The sequence below is a fragment of the Bos indicus genome, chromosome 4 (genome assembly GCF_029378745.1).
Source record: "Bos indicus isolate NIAB-ARS_2022 breed Sahiwal x Tharparkar chromosome 4, NIAB-ARS_B.indTharparkar_mat_pri_1.0, whole genome shotgun sequence".
Taxonomy (NCBI): Eukaryota; Metazoa; Chordata; class Mammalia; order Artiodactyla; family Bovidae; genus Bos; species Bos indicus.
The window spans coordinates 40,725,732-40,746,441 of record NC_091763.1 but is presented as its reverse complement, the minus strand read 5'-3'; the positions used below and the strand labels follow the sequence as shown (position 1 = coordinate 40,746,441).

The 20,710-nt window shown below is 36.1% G+C and overlaps 1 protein-coding gene across 20 annotated transcripts in view; it reads left to right on the top strand.

The window, feature by feature from the left end:
* The window catches only part of LOC109557336 (platelet glycoprotein 4), a 92,731-nt gene that overhangs the window by 55,089 nt on the left and 16,932 nt on the right, over positions 1–20,710 (top strand). For 15 of the 20 annotated variants that reach the window (XM_070787690.1, XM_070787687.1, XM_070787685.1 and 12 more), the window contains 4 exons: positions 2,852–2,937; positions 4,339–4,546; positions 14,997–15,157; positions 19,790–19,937. In XM_070787690.1, coding sequence (XP_070643791.1) covers positions 4,427–4,546; positions 14,997–15,157; positions 19,790–19,937 — 429 coding nt within the window. In that variant the 5' untranslated portion in view covers positions 2,852–2,937; positions 4,339–4,426. Of the gene's footprint in view, positions 1–1,604; positions 1,710–2,851; positions 2,938–4,338; positions 4,547–14,996; positions 15,158–19,789; positions 19,938–20,710 lie in introns of all 20 variants that reach the window. The other 5 variants (XM_070787697.1, XM_070787696.1, XM_070787695.1 and 2 more) reach the window with 2 other exon arrangements.

The following is a 20,710-nucleotide window of genomic DNA, read 5'->3' as shown; positions in this document are numbered from 1 at the left end:
AAAGGACATTAAATATTGAATAATTTTGTGGCATTTATGTAGAAAATACCTTTCCAAAAGAGATGATTGAGTTGTATTCCTGATGTTATATAAACGAAACTAGAATTTGACCCTCAGGATTTCCTGTCCAATTTTTTAATGAATTGCAATCCACAGGTTTCTACAGAGATGCTCCTCAAGCATCCTAAACATGGGACAAAATAGAGCTAGGCGGGATGCAGGAAACCTAGTTAGGAATCAGGGTCTTGGTGGTCCCACAAATGCTGTAATCTAAGTCACTTGGCTTGGTCTTCCATGTAGGGATTTGAGTGAAGAACCAGTTCAGCTGCTTAAATGAAAAAATGGGAGTCTCATCTTATAATCTTACTTTACACATGAAGAAATTGAGGAACAGAGCAATTAAATAGCTTGCCCATGGTCATCTGGCAAGAAAATGGCCAATCACACTTTGGTTTCATCTTGAGTCTCCCACCCTTAACTACAGCAGTTTGGAACCCTGTATTTTGATGTCTACCTCAAATATAACTTACAGATGAGAACTGGGGAATGGTCTATAAGATGGGCATTCAGTAAAATAGTGCTTGATAAGCTCCCCTGAATATGGTCTCTTACATACAGTAGAGCACACTTGAATGATATTCACAAGTAGAAAAGAGATTCTACTTGAGAATATCTAGTCATTATTATCAAGTTTAAATAATTTATTCCACTGTATTATGACAATCCTACCCAAAGCCATAGGAGGGAGCATGTTATTCTTCATTCTTTGTGTTGAATCATTTCAGTCATGACCAATGTGACCCTATGGACTGTAGCCCGCCAGGCTCCTCTGTCCATGGAATTCTCTAGTCTAGAATACTGGAGTGGGTGGCCATTCCCTTTTCTAGGGGATCTTCCTGACCCAGGAAACTAACCTGTGTCTCTTACATCTCCTGCACTGGCAGGCAGGTTCTACCCCCAACCAATTAATAAAGGAAGGAAAGCTATGCCAAACTTAGTGTACTGAAAAGCAAAGATATCACTTTTTCTACAAAGGTCCATATAGCCAAAGCTATGGTTTTTACAGTAGTCATGTACAGATGAGACAGTCGAACCATAAAGAAGGCCAAATGCCAACAAATTGATGCTTTCAAATTAGGGGGCTGGAGAAGACTCTTGAGAGTCCCTTGGACTACAAGGAGATCAAACCAGTCAATCCCAAAGGAAATCAACCCTGAATATTCATTGGAAGGATGGGTTGAAGTTCCAATACTTTGGCCACCTGATGTGAAGAGCTGACTAATTAGAAAAGACCCTGATGCTGGGAAAGACTGAAGGCAATAGGAGAAAGGGGTAGCAGAGGATGAGATAGTTGGATAGCATCATGGACTCAATGGATATGAATTTGAGCAAACTCCAGGAGATAGCGGAGGACAGTGGAGCCTGGTGTGCTGCAGCCCATCAGTTGCTAAGAGTTGCTAATGATTTCGCAACTAAACAACAACAACTCAACTTGCTCAGAGACATAAAATTCCACAGGAAAAGTAAATCACTTGTTTAGGCTTGTGTGTTTTGTTTACATTGGGAAAAAACATGTGACATTAATGACTATTCAAACTTCTTAGCCACCAGGACCTCAGTGTGAATCGGTTCGTTCATCCTGATTTACAGTGGATCATCCTAGGTATTTGGTATAAGTGAGTGGAAATCCTGAAGAATGAAAAAAGTTTGTAAGATTTGCCTTTTTCCATTTTTAGGGAAAGTCTTATTCCTTTATTTTCTTAACATTATTCTTAACATTTTCTTAGCTATGCAATTAGTACTTTTAAAAAATTAAATGCTTACTCAAGTGGAAAGAAATACTATTAAAACCATCAGAATGGTACTGTAACCACAACCAAGCCATGGAGGGAAAAATCTGAAACCATAACAAAGTATGATTTTTACTATTATCCTTACAAGACTGACAAAAATATTGTGTGTCCCTCCAATCTGTTGCAATTTTTGTCTTCCTTGGGCAAGGGCATTCTGAAGTAGGGAGTATTTGTTTCCAAGCTACAAAGCACATTCTGTTTATCGATGTCAGGTCAACCCTAGTATAGATTTCCTACTGCAATCAAACTGCTCAAAGAGTATGTTTTAGGTATTTGAATGATAAAGTCTTGTTACCATAGGATCTACTTATTACGCTAAGAATTTTTTTCCAAAGATAAGACTAAGTGACATACATACTGACACAATCTAGTTGATTTTAACAGAATTGTTATGAATCAGTTTATTGTTGTTGCTGTTTAGTCTCTAAGCATGTCTGATTCTTTGGCACCCTCATTAACTGTAGCCCACCAGGCTCCTCTGTCCATGGGATTTCCCAGGCAAAAATACTGGAGTGGATTGCCATTTGCTTCTCCAGGGGATCATCCCAACCCAGGAACTCAACCCACATCTCCTGTATTGGCAGCCAGATTCTTTACCACTGAGTCACCAGGGAAGCCCTATGAATCAGCTCCCTACAACAAAAGGAACACTATTGCTCTTGAATATGTTAAAATATATGTATTTCAGGCTAGTAAGAAAGCAATACCTATTACAGAATCTAGATATACTCTACAGTACATATTTTCTTCAAGTTCTGTTCACCTTTAGAAGATATAAAAGTCAGTTATTAAAAATAAGTGAAAATATTATGTAAAATATTTCAACGTTTTCAACACAGTTGATAAGAAAGAATTCAAGCATGAAATCAATATCCATGAGAATGGAATTTTCTTTTAACAGTGATTATAATTTTGGTGATATTAGAAAGTAGTGTAGTATTAATTTTCTGACAATGTATTTCCCTAATTTACTCGTGTTTTTTTGTTTTAACTGATAGGTTACCACTGATTAGAAGAACTGACTCCTTCTAAGACTCATCAGATCGTTTACTGTAAAAACTGTATCTTTCTAATTGTGAAAAAGGTAAAGAAAAAATTTTTACCGTTCTTGTTTGGCATTTAGATGGAATAGACTCCAGTCAACCCACATTCAATTTGCAGGAGAATACCAGGTTCAGTTCAGTTCAATTTCATCCAACTTTTTGTGACCCCATGGACCACAGCAAGCCAGGTCTCCCTGTCTATCACCAACTCCCGGAGTCTACCCAAACTCATGTCCATTGAATTGGTGATGCCATCCAACCATCTTATCCTCTGTCATCCTCTTCTCCTGTCCTCAATCTTTCCCAGCATCAGGGTCTTTTCAAATGAGTCAGCTCTCTGCATCAGGTGGCCAAAGTATTGGAGTTTCAGCTTCAGAATCAGTCCTTCCACTAAACACCCAGGACTGATCTCCTTTAGGATGGACTGGTTGGATCTCCTTGCAGTCCAAGGGACTCGCAAGAGTCTTCTCCAACACCACACACAGTTCAAAAGCATCAATTCTTCAGCACTCAGCTTTCTTTATAGTCCAACTCTCACATCCATACATGACCACTGGAAAAACCATAGCCTTGACTAGATGAAGCTTTGTTGACAAAGTAATATGTCTCTGCTTTTTAATATGCTGGCTAGGTTGGTCGTAACTTTCCTTCCAAGGAGTAAGTGTCTTTTAATTTCATGGCTGCAATCACCATCTGCAGTGATTTTGGAGCCCCCCAAAATAAAGTCAGTCACTGTTTTCCCATCTATTTGCCATGAAGTGATAGGACCAGATGCCATGATCTTCGTTTTCTGAATGTTGAGCTTTAAGTCAACTTTTTCACTCTCCTCTTTCACTTTCATCAAGAGGCTTTTTGTTCTTCACTTTCTGCCATAAGGCTGGTGTCATTTACATATCTGAGGTTATTGATATTTCTCCTGGCAATCTTGATTCCAGCTTGTGCTTCTTCCAGCATCATGATGTACTCTGCATATAAGTTAAATAAGCAGGCTGACAATATACAGCCTTGATGTACTCCTTTTCCTATTTGGAACCAGTCTGTTGTTCCCTATGTAGTGCTGTGCAAATGGCTGTGTTTAGGTGGAAAAGCCAGATAGAGGGCAAAAATATCCATGAGTGTCCCAGGCTGACAGAAGGTAGGCATAGGGCAAGAGTACATAAGCATTTTCTACATAGATAAGATTTCAGTATGTTAATCATCCACAGAAAAAAAATTAAAGAGGAGAATTTTGAGGAAATGCTCTGTGTGATGATATTTATTGTTTCTACCACCAGTAGGTAGGTTTAGTTTAAAAAAAAAAAAAAAAAGATCTAGAAATTTTTCTAAAAAAAAAAATCTGTTTATACCTGGCAAAATGATTTGTTTCAGTTGCGTTTTCCTTGTACTTTGATCTTTTTGTACTGATATTTATGCTTCTGTTTTATGATCTCTTTTAATGACAGAACTAGACCTCTTGGCAACCACTTTCATCAGACCCGGGAGTTGGAAAGAAGCAGGTGCTGAACCTCAGTTTTTCCTTGAACAAGAAAAATGGGGTGCAATCGAAACTGTGGGCTCATTGCTGGTGCTGTCATTGGTGCAGTCCTGGCTGTGTTTGGAGGGATTCTAATGCCAGTTGGAGACATGCTTATTGAGAAGACAATTAAAAAGGTACAAGTGGTATCAAGAATATTTCTTTTCATCCTGATTCAGTCTACCTTGATTTGTGTTTGGCTTAGGGTTCCTGTTTTATATTTCATTATAACCAGCAATTTTGTGTCTAACACAAAGGTGATTTTGAACAACTGAAACTCTACATGATAGAGAAGTAATCAAAGTATGATGTATACTCTGTATGAATGCACTGTCATCTTAAGTCTAAATATTTAATTTCTGATAAAAACTATTATAGGTATGCAGATAAGTAGAAGTAATTCCATTAAATTATGTCCAAAGAGTATGCTGATATGCTTTTCATATGCTTTTGAATGAGAAATGAGTGTTATTTTGTGAGGGTACATTTATAAAAGTAGTTGCCCTTTGGTTACAGTTGATTAAAGAAAAATTGTATATAACTTAAAACTGTGTTTAATATTGACTTAGGAATATTTGGTAAAACTGGTAAATTTTATTTTTGTTTGGTAAACTGTTATATATGTGTATAATATTAATATGATTCTTATAAACATTTCCTACTGATGAAGGTTGATAACGGACTTTTAGAAAATATTTTCAGAAATGTTATGCAGAACATATCCCAGTATATATATGTACGTATATGTGTGTATATATATGTGTGTGCATATATATATATATGTATGTATACAAACAAGTTCACTACAGATTTAACTAAAAATAAAGTGACAATACATAGGCTTTGCACAACAAACTAGAATCTGTCTCTCATCCTAGTTCCTTCTAATTCAGCTTTATACTCACCAACTTTAATTGATAAAGTAAAGGAAGACTAGAATAAGGAGATACAGATCTGCTGGAGTCCTAAACCAGGGATAGCAAATTCAAATAACTTCAGGCTTTGGAGACAAGCCTTTAAAAAAGCTACCAAGGACAATATAAAAACAAGACAATGACTACTGTGAAGTTAAAAGTGTGTGCCCTGCTCAGAGGCATGTATGTTTATTTTTAAAATATAATGCTGGCCAAATAAACTTATCTGAGTGCTAGCCTCAGCTGTCATCCTGGTTCAGATGCCAGTGGTCTAGATGTCAGTAAGCACAATGTACAGAGGAGATCAACAACATACTGGAGTTTCTGTTCCTGTCAAGACCTTTATCTGTCTCATCCATTCACCCATGTTTGACATCCTACTCTTACTAGGAGTTTAAATAATTACAATTATTTTTCACTAAAGCACTGCCTGACTCAATATGAAGATTTAATTTCAAATCTAGTTATCCAGGACAAGAAGTTACTATTTTCCAAAGCTTTTTTGGTTTGTTTTTGTTCAGCTAAATGCTTAGTCTATAAATTTAAAAAATTTTCTGACTGTATTATTATAGCTGTTGTCTTAGTACAACAGATTAAGAAATAGGACATTTTTGGTACAGTTTCTATACTTGTATGCTATATTTGCTTAATAACCACACAGGCATTTCTATCTTTTCTCTTGCTAACTGACAGCAAAATTGTAACCTCATGGATTTAACTGGAAATATTATACATTAAATACCATCTCCTTCCTTGGAATTCCCAGTTTTCTTGATATTAATATAGCTGAATAGAGACAGACAGGAGATGGTGACGTGTGGAGTGTCTAACGTGTTAGAGAGAACTGCTACTGTCCTATATCCTTTCTACTCTATAAACTCATTTCCCTTCTGTATCTGTGGAGTGAGAACAGGATAAATTTTGACACACAGACTATAATTTTTTATTTAATCTTCAGAAGAGAAAAGCCACAATAATCTTCCAGTTACATTATCTTAGACTAAGATTTTTTTTATTCATACTTGATAATCAGTAGCGAACAGTGATCATCTATTGTTTCTTTTTATTATTCAACAATATTATACATACAGAGTCTCTGTTAGACATCATGAGAGGCACTAACATCTATTTTAATTGTTTAATATTTATCTCTAAGTTCATATGCCTAATCTTCAGGAAATAAGAGTTTTGAGACATCAAAAATTTGTATAGAGGCTAAGAGAGAATAAATATTTATCTCAAGAAATATAAATTTTAACTGGGAAAAAGCATATTGTAAAAAAAACTACAGAGACTTGTGAAACTCTGTACTTGAATTCTAAAGCATACACTATTTAGAAAGAGAACTTTCACAGAGTATTCAGTAACTTCAGGAAGAAGGTGAGACTTGAATTGGATTTTGAAGTATAAAATTTTGAAAGTCCAAAGAGCGTTCCAATAAAAGTGTCAGGGGACTGCTTGATGCCATGGAAAAAGTTGTGGACATGCAACTAAATATTGTGACGATAGAAGGAAAAATATTTTTTTTAATGTGTCAAAACAAAGAAATAACAGCAAAGATGATTGGAAAGATACTAACATGGGGTAAAATTTAGGAAACTTTTGAGCATCAGGCAGAAGACTAATTAATGACATGACAGGCAATAGTACTGTATATTTACCTGTAGTTGTTAGATATAACAAAATCTGCATTTAGAGACGGGTATCAAATATACTGAAGAAGGAAACGGCAATACAATATACTAGTAAGTTATATGCGACACATACTAATATATTATACTACATACTAAATAAAGCATTTTTTAGTCCTACTAAGAGCTTCATATATACTAATTCATTTAGTCTTCACAAATATCAATGAGAACATACTACCATCACAAGACCTTAAATCAACCTGACAACTCACCCAGCCAAAAGGAATATGAGTTAGTTTCTAAACCTAGGCAATCTGAAGGCAGAGATGAGATGATTTATACATTTTGCACTCTCTAATTCTACAACAGAAAGTGTTGGAAAGTGAGGAGACCAAAAACAGGAAATGTTATGTAGGACATGATCACTTTCAAGGAGAATTTAACACTCACTTTTAAACAGATCTTTGCACAGTTTGCACAAAACAAAAGGCTCTCTGGTCTAGTGTGATGGAGTATGTAGAACTGATGTGTGATGGAATGCAATGGATAGAGGAACTAAATAAATAGGGAAAAGAGGAGTAAAAATTTCAAACTACAAGATGTCCAGCTGTGTTCTTGACAGAAGCATGCATACCTTAGAAGAATAAAGCACAGAGGTTTTATATAAATGATTTGAAAAGAACATCAGGGTATATTTCAAAGGGAAGGTTTAGACATTTGTGCATTATTATAGAGAATACAGATAAAACTAAACAATAGATATGTTTGAGGAGAGTTTGAATATAGAGACAAAAGAGCAGAGAAATTATTATGCTATTTGTGCATTCAGAGGTAAGTAGGAAGACAACAGAAAACAGAAAAATTATTTTATATGAAGCAATGAAAATAATAGACTAATTTTTTTAGAAGTTATTTTGAAGCCAATTTTTAAGGAAAAAGTAAAATTATTTCAGGCAGATGAAAATTAAGGAAATAGTAGTTAAAACACAGTCACTAATAACTTTAAAATTATATTTTCAGTAGTGCTGAGTAATAAAGTGGGATAAAATAAAGAAATAGAGTGCTTTCCCTTCTTATTTTTGAAATGAGGCTTACCTGCAATCTTTGGGTCACACTGTAACCCAGCTCAATATTCACAGACTAAGACATCATCTCTAAGACATCACCTCTTGGCCTTTTGGTTAAGATTAAGTGGCTCAGATGGTAAAGCATCTGCCTGCAATGCAGTAAAGCATCTGCCTGCAATGCAGGAGAGCTGGGTTCAATCCCTGGGCCAGGAAGATCCCCTGGAGAAGGAAATGGCAACCCACTCCAGTACTCTTGCCTGGAAAATCCCACGGTCAGAGGAACTTGATAGGTTACAGTCCATGGGTCGCAAAGAGTTGGACACGACTAAACGACTTCACTTTCACTCTTCAAGACATCATCAGAAGCCCTTCAATGGTCAGGAGCTGTGTAGTATAGTTAAGACAGCCTGCTTTTGCTCTCAGATTATCATATAGCGGTGTTGACCTTGCTTATTTTAATTATGTAAAGATGTTGGGACTTTTTCATTTAAATAAAACTGTTTCTTTTAAATTTAGTTTACAAAATTATTTTAAATATGAGATTAGCATATGTATCTGTTTGGCATACATGTAGAGGTCAGATCTTTGAATTATGTGTAAGCACAAAGAGCCAAGTGTCTTGCCCCTGCCTCAAGAGCACTTAGGTTAATGCTGCTATTTTACAAATACACATATATATATATATATATATCGGAGAAGGCAATGGCACCCCACTCCAGTACTCTTGCCTGGAAAATCCTATGGACCAAGGAGCCTGGTAGGCTGCAGTCCATGGGGTCACTAAGAGTTGGACACAACTGAGCGATTTCACTTTCACTTTTCACTTTCATGCATTGGAGAAGGAAATGGCAACCCACTCCAGTGTTCTTGCCTGGAGAATCCCAGGGACGGGGGAGCCTGATGAGCTGCCGTCTATGGGGTCGCACAGAGTCGGACACGACTGAAGCAACTTAGCAGCAGCAGCAGTAGTGGCAGTATATATATATGTATGTATATGTGTATATATATATATATATATGTGTGTGTGTGTGTATATATATATATATATATATATATATATATATGTTATATTACCAGTCAGTTTTTCTCTACAATTAAAACTCATTGCATGTAACTTGCATTATTTAATGGACTAACAGCAAATTGGCAAAGTTATTACCTATATATAAGCACCATAAAAAATTAAAGTGCTTAATTTAAAAAGATAAGAAAACCATCTCATTTTGTTCTCTAGAGTTGGGACTCTGATACTTTGTGGTTCTCAAAGATGACACCTGATACCAATATCTGAAATGGCATAAAACAGTCGATACATTTTACCATTATATTTCTTTATTCACTATTTCCAAAGGAAATTTTGTAGGGTTTTTATGCATTATAGATAATTATGCATTATGTAGGGTTTTATGCATTATAGCTGAATGCTTTTATACCAGTGTTTCAGATCATGATTCCTAGTGGAATTGAGTGGGACCAGCAGATTTATGCAATCTTGCTAGATAGACTAAAAGTCAATGGCATGAGCTGCCACAAATGTGGAAAGCAGAAATTATCAAAGGACTTCAGAAAAAGGTCAAAGTTCTGGCACCACTCACAAAGGATAATTTATCACCTGACACCATAAAATATCACTTGATTAATATTGCTGAATATTATATAACAGGCAATTTTAAATAGTTTGAATTCACCTATTATATTAACCGTGGAACATCAAGATAGAAAATCAAGATATCTTTTTCAATTAAAAGACTAATGTTCAATCATACCATCATTTAATTACACCATTTCCTTTCCCTATTCTTGAAACAAATGATCTTCTCATAGCCAAAACATGCTTCCAGATAAAATAAACATAAATGATTATTATTTTGACTTATTAAAATGACTATAATTTCAAAGCAATAGTCAATATTTGACAGTAAACTTTATACACATATATATTAATTTCATGATGTATGCTTAGACTATTTCTAGATATGATAAAATAATTTTTACCTTATTATAGTATCTAAAAGCTCAAAAAAGTGCCAGACATATATAGGTTGTTAAAGATAGTAGAATTTGCTCTAAATTTAATATTAATATATGAGAACATGAAATAATATAAAATAAATTCTAAATTTAAATAGTAAAACATGGATTAAACATGTATTTGCATATTAACTCCAATAATAAAATCACTTAAAAATGTTTTAAGAAACAGCAAGTCAGCATGTGTAATTTTCTTCCTCCAGCCCAATTTAATATCAACATAGTATACTTTTCATGCCAAATAAAAACTCTCCCATTTTAGGTTCTTACATAAACACTTGGAGGCTGATTTCCTGAGTTTCAGAAACATATTATATGTAATCAATTCCACCAGTTGTTAGTCTGAGGCTTAAGTGATGACTTGATAATAACCTGAGACCAAAACCACTTTTTGACTGTTAGCACAACTGGCTTTAATATTCTAATCCTTGCTTTCTCTTTCTCTCAGCATGTATACACATAGGAGAAAATGTTTTGATCATAGGAAGACTGCTTGTAACTGGTTCTAAACAGAACAAATTGTGGTAGTGAGTGAAGAAGATAAAGACTCTTTTCAGTATGTTTCTGCTTTTTAGGGAAGTTTTGATTTCACTGGATGGAGAATAAATATAGAAATGATTAAATAGCAGAAGTGTCACAGGATTTTACATGAGTTATTGCCACATGACTGGTTCAGGCAGGAATGCTATAAATGAAATAAATAATACAATTATACCATATTCCACCTATATTGACTTTCAGAAATATTAATTTCATATAATTCAACCTCATATTATTTCCAATATTATTATTATCCCTATTTTATAAATAAGGAAGCTGAGGTACAAGAAATCAAATAACCTGCCCAAGTTTAAATGGTTAGCATATGATCAAACTGGAAATCAAACTCATAGCATCTATTTCATTGTTAACCACTTCACTCTGGGCTTCCCAGGAGGCTCAAACAGTAAAGAATCTGCCTGCAATGCATGAGACCCAGATTCGACCCCTGGATCAGGAAAATCCCCTGGAGAAGGGAACGGCAACCCACTCTTACATTCTTCCCTGGAGAATTCCATGGACAAAAGATCCTGATGGGCTACAATCCATCCAGTCACAAAGAGTCGGACACAACTGAGTGATTAACACTTTCACTTTTCACTCTAGGCTTTGAGTACAGAAGCCAATATACTTAGTCAGGTTGGTAGTAGGGTAAGGAAATCTATTCATAGATTAAAATCTGCTTTATATGATTCCATCTTTCAGTACTATATAAGAACCTTGAGAAGTGGGACAATATTATTTTCTGCATATGTATTCTATATAGTTCATTCAAAGGAACATAGTTAGACTAAAGTTGCCCATCATGTGGATGAGTACTGCTTTCCCAAGTGACCACAGGACTAGATAGAGGGTATTACAGTCCCAGACATCTGCCTTCAAATTAATGTAGCAAAACAGAACTTTCAAAGTAAATGGCTTTCAACTCAGCTGAAGACCATGCCACACTCGAGTCATTAAGCTTAAATCCAGGGCTAAATACTCTGAACACTTAAAGTCAGGGATAGATACTGATGTATGTATCAGCCAAGGGAGAGGATCTTCAATTATATTACTTTTTTTTGTACATATAATTTCACCTTTGTATTTCAAATTTACTGAAAGATCCACAAAATAGGCCAGACAGTCCAAAGTCAATTTAAAATCAAGGCCTTTTAAAGTCACAAAGAACTTAAGCTCCTTTTTAAGAGGACCTTATGATATATTTAGTCTTGATAGTCAAAGAGGTCTATACAAATTTCTAGTACCTACGTAGTCTTAGGATCAGAAGAAATTCATTCCTATTATGACTGATTCAATATTTTTCTCTGTCTCTGTACAAATTGTGGTTTATAAAAACCAAACAAGATTGGCGTGAAATGCCGGATTCACCATTACCTACTACCAAATTATTGTGCAACATTGAATTAGATATCTGTTTTTCTAGGACCCACTTCCACTACTAAAAAAAAATGGATGGTGTTCAGATCAGATCAGATCAGTCGCTCAGTCATGTCTGACTCTTTGCGACCCCATGAATTGCAGCACGCCAGGCCTCCCTGTCCATCACCAACTCCCAGAGTTCACTCAGACTCACGTCCATCGAGTCAGTGATGCCATCCAGCCATCTCATCCTCTGTCGTCCCCTTCTCCTCTTGCCCCCAATCCCTCCCAGCATCTGAGTCTTTTCCAATGAATCAACTCTTTGCATGAGGTGGCCAAAGTATTGGAGTTTCAGCTTCAGCATCATTCCTTCCAAAGAAATCCCAGGGCTGATCTCCTTCAGAATGGATTGGTTGGATCTCCTTGCAGTCCAAGGGACTCTCAAGAGTCTTCTCCAACACCACAGTTCAAAAGCATCAACTCTTCGGCGCTCTGCCTTCTTCACAGTCCGATTCTCACATCCATACATGACCACAGGAAAAACCATAGCCTTGACTAGACGAACCTTTGTTGGCAAAGTAATGTCTCTGCTTTTGAATATTCTATCTAGGTTGGTCATTATTTTCCTTCCAAGGAGTAAGCGTCTTTTAATTTCATGGCTGCAGTCACCATCTGCAGTGATTTTGGAGCCCAGAAAAATAAAGTCTGACACTGATGACCCTAACTCTAAAGCTAGAAATTCAATGCAGTCATTTCAACTCTTTGTGTTTCAACTTCCCCATTTAAAAAAGTTATCTCCAGATTGACAAATAAGACAAAGTAACTCATGGCCCTTAGAAGAAAGACATGATACAGTTACAATGTTTCTTTATATAAAATGCACAAGCCTTAGGGAGATTTCTGTCCCACCAAGTACATTATTTGGAGAACGCAATGGCATCCCACTCCAGTACTCTTGCCTGGAAAATCCCATGGATGGAGGAGCCTGGTGGGCTGCAGTCCATGGGGTCGCTAAGCGTCGGACACGACTGAGCGACGTCACTTTCACTTTTCACTTTCATGCATTGGAGAAGGAAATGGCAACCCACTCCAGTGTTCTTGCCTGAAGAATCCCAGGGACAGGGGAGCCTGGTGGGCTGCCGTCTCTGGGGTCGCACAGAGTCAGACACGACTGAAGTGACTTAGCAGCAGCAGCAGCAGCAAGTACATTATTCAAATAAAATATGTGTATTGAGAAGTAATGATAAACAATTGATATTATACTAGTCTTTAAGATTCTACAGTGCGAAAGCAATAATGTGCATGTGTATATGTTCATGTGTGTTCTCCTCTCATAATGTCTCCTGAAACGGGTAAATGAAAATAGCTTGCAGCTTCCATGTAGATTTCAGCTTCAAAACCCTGCTCATTTACAGTAAACACCTTTACATTTAGAATAGACATAATACTTATCTATACATAATTTTGTCTTGATTTGGGTTTGCTATGGAATTAAGACTTTTTAGGAGTAATAAGGCAATCTTCAAGGACAATTGCTTGTTAAAAGTACTAAGGTCTCACACTGCTTTAACAGTCGCAATGTACCCAGTGTAAAAGGATTGTGACAGCACAGGATTTTGTAATGACATTTTAGTTGATGCCCTGTTCTTCTCTAAGGAATTCTCTCTTTTTCTCCATTAAGCAATAAGTCAAGTGTCCTGAAGATTGCTAATTCACTTTGACTTCTACCAACTAAGTGCAGAGGTGACAGGAACAAAAAATAGTAACTCGGTGTAAAAGAGGACTAGCCTAAGGGTCAAGATTAGGATCTTCATGGTGATTCTGCCACTAGGCATTTGCCTCAGTGACCCTCGGGCCAGATACCTGGTTTCTCAGAGTGTCAGCATGCTCTCCTAGAAATGTGCTCATGTTCACTGTCCTTTTCTGATCCATCATTCTATGAATTGATGCTTCCTGGTGAACTAAACAAACAGGTGACATTGTTCTTGTGGGTTTTTTAAGGCTTATTTTCTGTGAAATGCTTTCCTTCCTCTTCCTCTAGCAGTAAAAGGGTAAGCTGGAGCTTTACACCTGAGTATGTGTTCCTTCCAAGGTAGTTAATTGGAAACATTGCCTGCCACAAAGTCACCTTTGTCTCCATTAGCTGCTAGAGCGCCATAGGCTTCTTGCTCAGAGAGTAAAAGCCTTGGAAGGAACCTGGGAGAGCATCTATGGTAACTCCCTTACTTTACAGATAATAAAATTGACCTTAAAGGGTTTGGTGACTCTCTATTCTGTCTCAGCTCCTAAACTATTAATAGATACTTATATATCCATACTAAAAGATACCTAAACTAGTAGATACTTCTAATGTTGGATTTTCTGATTTCACAAAAAAAGAAAAGAAAACTTCTGTATTTCATCTTTTATTTTTAAAGTATTAACCAAATAATAATGAATTAGACTACTGTAATCTTGGAAACATGTACTAATAGGTTTATGCAAATGTACTGAGAGGAAAGCCTCATTGATCAGGGTTTTGAAAGGGAGAAATCAAAGCTGTGTTTTTCTTAACAAATGTTAACTGACTTTCCCCTGAAGTATCCAAATTCTGAAGAAAATGAGAAAACTTCTAATTCCACTAGATTTTTCTGTTTTTCCATTTTGCCTCTTCAGTCTGAATCATTGACGGTACATTAGAAATTTATATTCAACCTGATAAGTACTTTTTTGAAATGCTTTAATCTTGCTTAATAAATAGTTACAAATTATTGCAATATTGAAATAGGGTCACTCTAAAGCTTGCCAATGGTTGGCTTACAATCACCAGACATGTTTGCAATATTACACACTGATTTTCCTTGTAAAAGGCTGACTGAAAGAGATTGCTACCATAATGTGTTGAAAACATTTCTGTTGCAAGCATGTGGCAGGTTGCAAAGGTTTTCATGAGCAGGATACTTCAGCTTGGTCTTTCACTGACTAACGAAAAATTTTAAACTCCCAACAGGTGCCCATATTGGCTACAAAAAAATAACCCAAACATTTTCTTTTTCATAGGAAGTTGTCCTTGAAGAAGGCACAATTGCTTTTAAAAATTGGGTTAAAACAGGCACAGATGTTTACAGACAGTTTTGGATATTTGATGTGCAGAATCCAGATGAAGTGACAGTTAACAGCAGCAAAATTAAAGTTAAGCAAAGAGGTCCTTACACATACAGGTGAGTCGCCAAAATACGTGGCACTCTTTCCTTGAACACAGGTATTTCTGAAAAAGCTTTCACTTGACAAATGTCATTGTATTGAAATGTACTTATTATTTTCTTACCATTAATATATATGGAAATATTTTGTTTCTGCCTACATAAAATCCTAATCTAAGGATTTAATGGTAATTAAAAAACAGGTTTTATTATGAATTTACCAGCATCAGTTAACTACCCTACATGTAACAAGTCACATGTGTTTTATACTTGTGGCATATATGTTTTAAAAACTCTGAAATATGCATCTAAATAGAAAAAAATCTATCAAAAATTTAAAAAATGAGTATTTTAAAATCTTAAAATTGAAAAGTGTAGGTACATGAGTAGTTTTAAAAGTATGGCTCCTGGACCAGCAGTATCAGCATCACCTGGGAACTAGGCAGAAATGCAAATTCTCAGGCCCTACCTTAGACCAAGTGAATCAGAGACCCTTGGTTTGAGACTGGTAATGAGTTTTACAAATACTCTGGGTGATTGTAGTACATAGTCAGTTTTGCTAACCACAGCATTAAACTTCTATGTAAGTAAAATACCTGCTTAGGATTTCTATTCAAACTATTTTTCAGGTCTTAAGAGTGTATTTATGCAGTAGTTTCATTCTTATATTTTCTCCAGTACAAAGACTGAATAAAAAATACCTTTATCTACATGCCTTAACAGTTTAACACATTTTGAATAGAATCTAAGATCCATCAGATATAGGGGGAAATAATTAGCCAGAACTTTTCATTTTGTAAATTTAAAAATCAGACTGACACCAGGTAAGTTAAATGGTTTGTCCACAATGACAAAATCCTGGAAACTGGTAACTCCTAGATATTTGCATACATTTTCCCCCTATCAAAATTATAGATTGAAATGCTAAAAACACTAACCTTAGCCAGGTATTAGGACATTTATAGACCCCATATGGGAACAGAATTAAGTCATGTTGTATCATTTGCTATATAAATATGATTTTTCAAGGATAATTACAACTAGTTATAGACAATAATCAAGTATTATCACAAAAGTTCATATTTGTAAAGATTTATAATTCATAGTTTTATTTTCTTACTTGTTTTAGGTAGTCTATAATTATATAATTTCTTTCCTCTCCATGCATTAATTTATTTCTATATCAGCAACTCTTGCTCAAATATAATGAAGTAACAGTAGTTGGGAGGGTGATGCCTGCTGCTATAACATAATATATAAGCTGTAGAGTGCCATGGTACTATTCCATCCTAATAATTATCCCCATCTCCTGTCTTCAGACATATGTCTATGACTATTCACAACTCGGTCAAAGAAGTCTTGGTTTTCATTGTTACAGAAAATAATCTTACTTTCAGAAATATTAAAAAAAATTTTTTTTCAGTCTTATACTTCTTAGATAACTATCAAAAACCTGATATAATAAGATATCTGAATATCTTATTCCAAAAAAACATGTACTCTGAAAATCTAGAACTCACGTATGACCTAATACAATCTAAGTATAACTGACTAAACTTCGTTATAGCTCAGTTGTTAAAGAATCCGCCTGCAGTGCAGGAGACCTGGGTTCAATTCCTGAGTTGGGAAGATCCCCTGGAGAAGGAAATGGCAACCCACTCTAGTATTCTTGCCCAGGAAACCCCATGGACAGAGGAGCCTGGCGGGCTACAGTCCATGAGGTCTCAAGAGCCAGACATGACTTAGCGACTAAACCGCCAAACCATAACAGATTAAAAATCATACCCTGAGAGAACTGAATACATGTGATAAGAGAAAATAGGTGGTATTTGAGATCTGTCTCATCACAGGTTTTGCTTAATTTTTTTGCTTGTTTGTGTGTCGGGGGGTATGTTTTTACTTTTAAGGGTATTCATTGTGGAATGTAAAAAACAATCATAATATAGAATCCTGTCCCAGTCCTGCTCTGGATAGGTGATAAGATACATATCTTATTCTTGGAGGCTAAAACCTTCATGATAAAAATAGAGTGGATTAGATATAATTCATTTACTTGGAGAAGCAATGAGGTGAGGGTTGGAGAAGTTGGATTTTCAGCTAAAGTATGTAAACAAACTCAAATTTATATAACAATTCTAAAGGAATCTCATGATGTTTTATGATGTTGCCAAAGGAATCCTTACTGTCTACCTAGATGCCCTAAATAATGGGAAAAACAATGGTTACCTTTCAGAAAAAGTTAATAGTTTGAGAGTCTTCCACGTGCTGAGGTGAATTTACTTCCTATCAATTACACCCTGAATTCAGTTGAAGTTGGAAGTGGAAGAGGATGTCCCTCCTCAACAGAACCACACAGGCTTATTTGCCTTTTAGCTGCTGAAGTGAGCTTGATGAAACTTTGACAGGGTGTGACATGAGTCAAAGCATGAAACTTCCTGGACTGAGATGTTAGTTATGTATATCATCTCTATGAAGACCTGGTAACTCCTTCAGAATATTCTCAGATAGAACATTAATTTTTTAATTACTTTGCTTTGCCAGGAGTACATGGAAAACAAAATATGAAGCAATTTCCTCCCTTTAACCTTATTAACCAACACTCTGTAAAACCTGTGTACATTCTAATTTTTAAACAAAAACTTGAGTACTTATAATCTCTTTTTCAAGTACATTGTAAACACAGACCTCAGTTAGAAGGATTTTTTTTTCTGTTAGTGAGTGCCATCTGCTGGTATAATGTAAGTACAACTAAGTAAACTACAATTTGGGTCACAACTATGGCTCAGGTGGTAAAGAAGCCACCTGCAATGCGGGAGACCTGGGTTCGATCCCTGGGCTGGGAAGATACCCTGGAGAAGGGAAAGGCTACCCACTCCAGTATTCTGGCCTGGAGAATTCCATGGACTGTATAGTCCATCGGGTCGCAAAAAGTCAGACACCAATGAGTGACTTTCAGTTACTTACACTTACTTATATTGCTATTATTTCAATTATATAAATATAAATGTTCCTGAAAATTATTTTAATTTTAAATATGAATATGTAATATCATTTTAACATATAACTATCTAATATAAAAGAGTAACTGATTAGTAATAGATTCTCCAGGATGATGTCTCACATATTTATATTCTTTGTATGTCTACACTACTCCAAGGAGAATAAACAATAAAGAGCTTGATGAAATTGTATTAGAAATAATATATATTTCCATATTTTTGTGAATTCTCTTTTTAAAGAATGTAAAAAATAATTTCTTCATTCAAAACTATTTACCAAGAACTTATCCATGTACCAGACACTGCTTGGGGATACAAAATACTCATAATACCTATGGCATAGGAACCTACATTTTTATTATACTTGATTGAAATCAGGTCAGGCTTTTCTGGTTGGTTTTGTTTTTTCTATTTCAGTCCCATATTTTGTCAATTTTTATCTTAGATAACAACAAATAACTATTAGATCACATGATAGAGACATTCGGATATTTGATAGAGCAGTGAATAATGTACACCTTATTTCATCTCAGTAAATATCTTGTATGTACAAAATATTTTTTTCCCATGATATTACCCTTCACCACATTCCTAGAAAGTAGTTGGTACTCTGCCTAGAGATTACAGCCAGGAGCTCAGAACTAGTAACTATTCCATACATGGGGTAGGGTTGGAGAGGAATTGATCTGTGATGTGGAAATATATTGTTAGTTATCTTTGCTGCTGATACTGCTAAGTCGCTTCAGTCGTGTCCGACTCTGTGTGACGCCATAGACGGCAGCCCACCAGGCTCCCCCATCCCTGGGATTCTCCAGGCAAGAACACTGGAGTGGGTTGCCATTTCCTTCTCCAATGCATGAAAGTGAAAAGTGAAAGTGAAGTCGCTGAGTCTTGTCTGACTCTTAGTGACCCGGTGGACTGCGGCCCACCAGGCTCCTCCGTCCATGGGATTTTCCAGGCAAGAGTGCTGGAGTGCGGTGCCATTGCCATCTTTAACTTTCATTAAAATAATGAAAATTATAGCCAAGCCAGTGATAGAAAGGCTATTTACTTTGAACAGTCCTTCTAATATAAGAAAACGGGCTCATAATATTCCCCTGCTTCAACTTCTGTATTTTCCCCTCACCCTCAAGATAAAAGGTGAACATCTGAATGTAGAATGCAATCCTTTAGTCTTTGAAATATTGCTCATTTCAGTGGCTGTGTTTTCTACCACCCCCTTCCTCAGACACTATAAACCAACCATGTTGAAACATGTTATTTACCATGTTCTTACTTATCCTATATGTTCTACCATATTTTACCAAGTTAAAGTTCTATCTTTCACTCAAACCACTTATATGGAATTGTATCCTGTCCATTATCCCACCATAACCATCCCAAGCCTGGGTTTGTACCTATTCTGTCTTCTCACAGAATCTGTGTAACCTCCTATAATAACATGTATTCCTTCTCCCCTGGTATGTACATCTAAGACCTTCCTTCTCTAATTTGCTAGAGTCTCACCATCAGCTTGCTTATCCTTTTGGTCTACTTGTTTAGCATAATTTCTGACACAGTCTAGTCTATGTACTTAAAATTATTTGTTGCAAGAATGAATGACATTCATTTGAAACAATGCTTTTGAGTTTTAGTTCCTCCTGTTTTTCAGAGTTCGTTATCTAGCCAAGGAAAATATAACCCAGGACCCTGAGACCCACACGGTCTCTTTCCTGCAGCCCAATGGCGCCATCTTTGAACCCTCGCTATCAGTTGGAACTGAGGATGACACGTTCACCATTCTCAACCTGGCTGTAGCAGTGAGTAGACAACAGCAAAATTACTGATTTTGAAATCCTCTAGAACCCAACTGTAAATAATCTCATGATTAAAACTGCAATTAGATATCTTTTTTTTTTTCATTTTTATAAAAATGCTTTCTTATGTTATTATTTTGAATTACGATCATTTGGAAAGATGACAAGATGATAGAATAAACAACTGAAGACTAATTAGAAGACCACTTAGAGTGTATCATTTTAAAAAGGATTTATGGGGCTTCCCTGGTGGCTCAGTGATAAAGAATCCACCTGATAATGCAGGAGACATGAGTTCAATCCCTGGTCCAGGAAGATCCCACATGCCTCAGAGCTGCTAAGCCTGCGCACCGCAAGTGTTGAGCACGTGTTCTAGAGCTGGGGAGCCGCAACCACTGAGCCCACATGCCTCAGCTACTAAAGTCTGCACACCCGAGAGCCCATGCTCTGCACCAAGAGAAGCCACCACAATGAGAAGCCCGTGCACCACAACTAGAGACTGGCCCTGCTCAAGGCAACTAGAGAGAAGCGTGCACAGCAACGAAGACTCAGCACAGCCAAAATAAATCACTAATGAAATAAATAAGTAAAATTTGTCAAAAAGTAGGACTTAACTTTGAAACTCCTCTTCCTGTGGCCCACACAACCACAGAGAAATGTAATCATTAAGAGATGAAGAAATAATATACTTTAGTCCTGGCTAGATTTGGCAGTCATTTTAAAGATAGCTGGAAATTGTTTTATTCAGTTTAATTCTTGTATTTATATTTATTTGT